Raw genomic sequence first — 3,668 nt, 5'->3', positions numbered from 1 at the left:
CCGAATTAGGTTTCCACTTTATATTGTGGTGTTCTATTGTTCTTCGTGTTGATTTCTTGCGTTTCTAAGTTGTCAACTTCTATTCATTCCATTCATCTTATTTGTCTTCTCATTTCTTGGAGATTTATAAGCAATACAACTTCTTAATAAGAGTGTCGTTTTCATAGTGATTTTCCCGATTTAGGTTTTCCATTTTATATCTCGTGGTGTTCTATTGTTCTTCATATTGATTTCTTAAGTTTCAACTTTCAAGCATCATCATATTTATCGTTGGTGTTTGATTGTGTTATTTCCACATTGACTATTTTATAACCTATATGAAAATATGGAAATGTAATGCAAAAATATTATAAGTATTTGTGGAATCAAATACAACATTTGTGCCAAAGATTGCTTTCGGTTTATTCCTTTGTTGATTCACGATTTATCAAGAAGAAGAAGAAAGAGAAACTCTAGAAATGAGATTACCCAAGGAGCAATATGCCTATCTATTGTAGTCAAAGTCAACACTGATTTTGACTTTCCTTTATTTACAGATCAACCCAATCTGTCACCTGAACCCACATGAAAAAATTGATACCCAAACCAAATGGGATATCTTGCAATGCAAAAAAGATTGAAAAATCTAATCAGGCTTCAAGATTCTTGGGTTTCCATAACAGGTGAAAGTCCATACTCTCTTATGAAGGATGGATTAAGAAATTTGGCCACAAAAACCCACAATTTATAAACATCATCAAAGTTAGTCAAGAACCCTAGTGAAGCAGTAACAACTTCAGCTCTCACAAACCCTCCTCCACCTTCATCATGATTCTCGTTCTCCATTGGTCTGCAAAGCGTTGTATCAGTATAATCCATAGCCCCAGTCTGCTTCGTGCTTTGTATAATCTTTATATGACTAAGAATTCCAACACCCAGAGAAATCCCATTTCCCTCCGCCATTTTTTGAACGATTTCAGGACGAATTAACCCTGTGATTCTATCTCTAACGTTAAACGCAACAGATGCGCCCCTTTCGTATTTGATTTTGGGCCCGTAGATTTGAACGAGAGGAATGGAGTCTTCATCTGTATTTGAAGCTGGTAATCTGAGTTGAAGCAATGAAGTCACAAGCCAATTGATCAAGAAACGAAGCCTGGATGTCGTTTTGCTGAGCCCTAATGTGTTGACATGATCAAGATGCCTACATATTACCTCAGGTTCCCTTCGATCGGATTCTTCACCTTCATAATATTCTTCATCGCTGATGTAATCATCTTTATCATCTAAACCAGACGATACCCTTCTTCCCAGTAATCTAAACTCCCTTTCGGGTTCTCTTCGTATAGAAGAACCCTCGATTGCGGATTCTTCCTGGATTTCTGGACTATGTACTCTCTGTTCGCCTTCTTGAGTTTGTGCTTCAAATTTGTCTACTCTTCTCACATTGTCGTTTCTCTTCTTGCCTGTAAACCAAAATGGTGGAGGTAAAGACGAGCTAATGTTATCAGGCTGCGATCCTAGTGGAGTCTGGCCTAAATTGATCCACATCGAGTCCTCAGGTGAATCATCTTCAGTAAAAACAGGAGTCTTCATGACAGAAAAGATTTCTGTTTCTTCAAAAACAGGGCTATCACCAATACCATGTTCGATCTCTGTTTCGTATACTTTTCTCACTTGAGAAGGAGTTAATGCACCGGAAAAAGCTCGTAGCTGAGTTCCGTTATGGCTTTCCGGCATAACTTCATCTTCTCCGGTGACTTGGTCGTCTCCCGTTTCACCAAATTGAGGGAATCCGGCCATGGAATCACTCAAATTCGAAGAATACACTGGACTGATCTTCACTATACCCGAGCTACTACGAATAGATTGCTTCTGAAGGCTTCCAATCACAGATTTTTTGATGAGAAGGCATCCGAATCCAGTAGGATCATACCCGAAAACTTTATAAAACGAAGTGATAATGAAATCTGGACGAAACAGAGATAGCCCTAGTGAATCCATGTCTAAGGGACCCAACGCACCTGCATCAAGCAACACATGCCAGTTGTTTTGCTGAGCGAATGACATCCACTGGTAAGAATACTTTGCTCCGGTGACTCTTGATTGAACTGGAAACACAAAGAGACCTGTTGATGAATCTTTCTTCCTCTTTTTCTTGTTTAAAATCTGTTTTCTCAGATGGGTTGAACATGGTTTAAGCGTAGGCCATTTGAACCAAGCACTATGAACGTTGGCTCCTTTCTCTTTAGCACGTTGAGCCATCCAATTCACTGATTGACTCTCATGATCAAACATCGTTAACAGCTTTTTATTTGTATGAAATGGGTATGATTCAGCTAGAAGCTTAAAAGCAGAACCTCTACTAACAGTAAACACAAGACCATATTCACTCTCAGGGATGTTCAAGTAATCCATGATTCTAGCTTTTATATCGTATTCAACTGTACCTTTTTCCCGACCACCGTATAGTGCGTGATTGCTCAGATTTGAAGTAATTTCAGACAAACTAATCGAACAGGATTCCCAATAATGAACGAATTGAAGAAATGAAAACAACCCAAATCCACAGTAATCAAGACACACCTTAGAATCATCGTCAGCTAAGTGTGAGTACTCATCAACCCTCAACTGATCAATCTTCTCAGAAGACTTGTACTTTGGATACATGGTTAGGAACTTCAAGAAAGCTTCATGGAGATTAGTAATGGAGTCTTCAGTCTCGAATGTTGTATCTGCAGCTAGAGAAGTTGCTTTGAGAAACTCTTTTTGAGCTTCTAATCTTGCGAGCGATCTTGATCTTCCCAAATTCTTGTTTTCCATGTCAATGGACTCTGAAACATCCATGTTTTGGGGTTTAACAAGAGACCCATGATCAGATGCTTGTTGAAGAGCCGCTTTGAGTTTATTTTCTTGCAATTTTCTAACATCTGATGGGTTTCTTTTGATAGCATGTGTGGATTGATTAGATTTAGACTGATCCTTCCTTCTGCTCTTTTTGTAACAATTTAGACAAAGACATGGAAGTGAAATATGCATGAATCTTTCTTAAAGTTTCAAACCCAGAAAAAATATGAAGGATGATTGAGAAATGGAAGGAGGTAAAGAAAAAGGGTTTAATTAGAAACCTTCAACTGAAAAAAGCAAAATCGATTAACGCATATTGGAATCAAACCCTTTGATTCAAACTGAAAGCATAAAATTATAGAGGAAAGATCCTACCCACATGAAGCTTTGCTTTGTAAAGAAGAAAAGAACGCATACACAAAACACAATAGCACCATACTGGATTCTAAATGTATAACATTTTGTAATTGCTTTTTCTTTTTTCTTTTGGAAAACAAATGGTTTTAAGGAATTTAATATAACAAATTCCCGCTTTCATGAAATATTGGGTTTTTGGGAGACTTTAACCTTTTGCCAACCAAAAGCACATATAGAAGTACATATCTTTGAGAGTGGGGTTTTCTACCTTTTCTTTTACTTGTAGGGGAAGGTAAGTGTTCTAATCAAGATAGGTTTTCTATAAATAAATATCTATGATTCATAAGGAAGATGTGTTGATGATGACATGACACACTGCATAAAAGTGGAAGGGTTAAAATGGGGTTGTGTTACAGTTCACTTAAAAGAAAAAATTTATAAGGTGATGATAAGGTCAATTTTATTTTATTGATTTGAATGTTGGC

At 37.3% G+C, this 3,668-nt stretch overlaps 1 protein-coding gene across 1 annotated transcript; it reads right to left on the bottom strand.

Annotated features, from left to right (window-relative positions):
- Positions 1 to 328: 328 nt before the first annotated feature.
- On the bottom strand, positions 329 to 3,360 carry LOC145160363 (uncharacterized). The gene has a single exon (XM_079079519.1). The coding sequence runs from the start codon at positions 3,016 to 3,018 to the stop codon at positions 637 to 639; it is 2,382 nt and encodes a 793-aa protein (XP_078935645.1). The 5' UTR covers positions 3,019 to 3,360; the 3' UTR covers positions 329 to 636.
- Positions 3,361 to 3,668: the final 308 nt, after the last annotated feature.

Source organism: Lactuca virosa, chromosome 2, assembly GCF_052849685.1.
Source record: "Lactuca virosa cultivar CGN04683 chromosome 2, Lactuca_virosa_CGN04683_v6, whole genome shotgun sequence".
Taxonomy (NCBI): Eukaryota; Viridiplantae; Streptophyta; class Magnoliopsida; order Asterales; family Asteraceae; genus Lactuca; species Lactuca virosa.
Note: the sequence above shows the minus strand (reverse complement) of the source record. Positions and strands in the feature narration are given on the sequence as shown.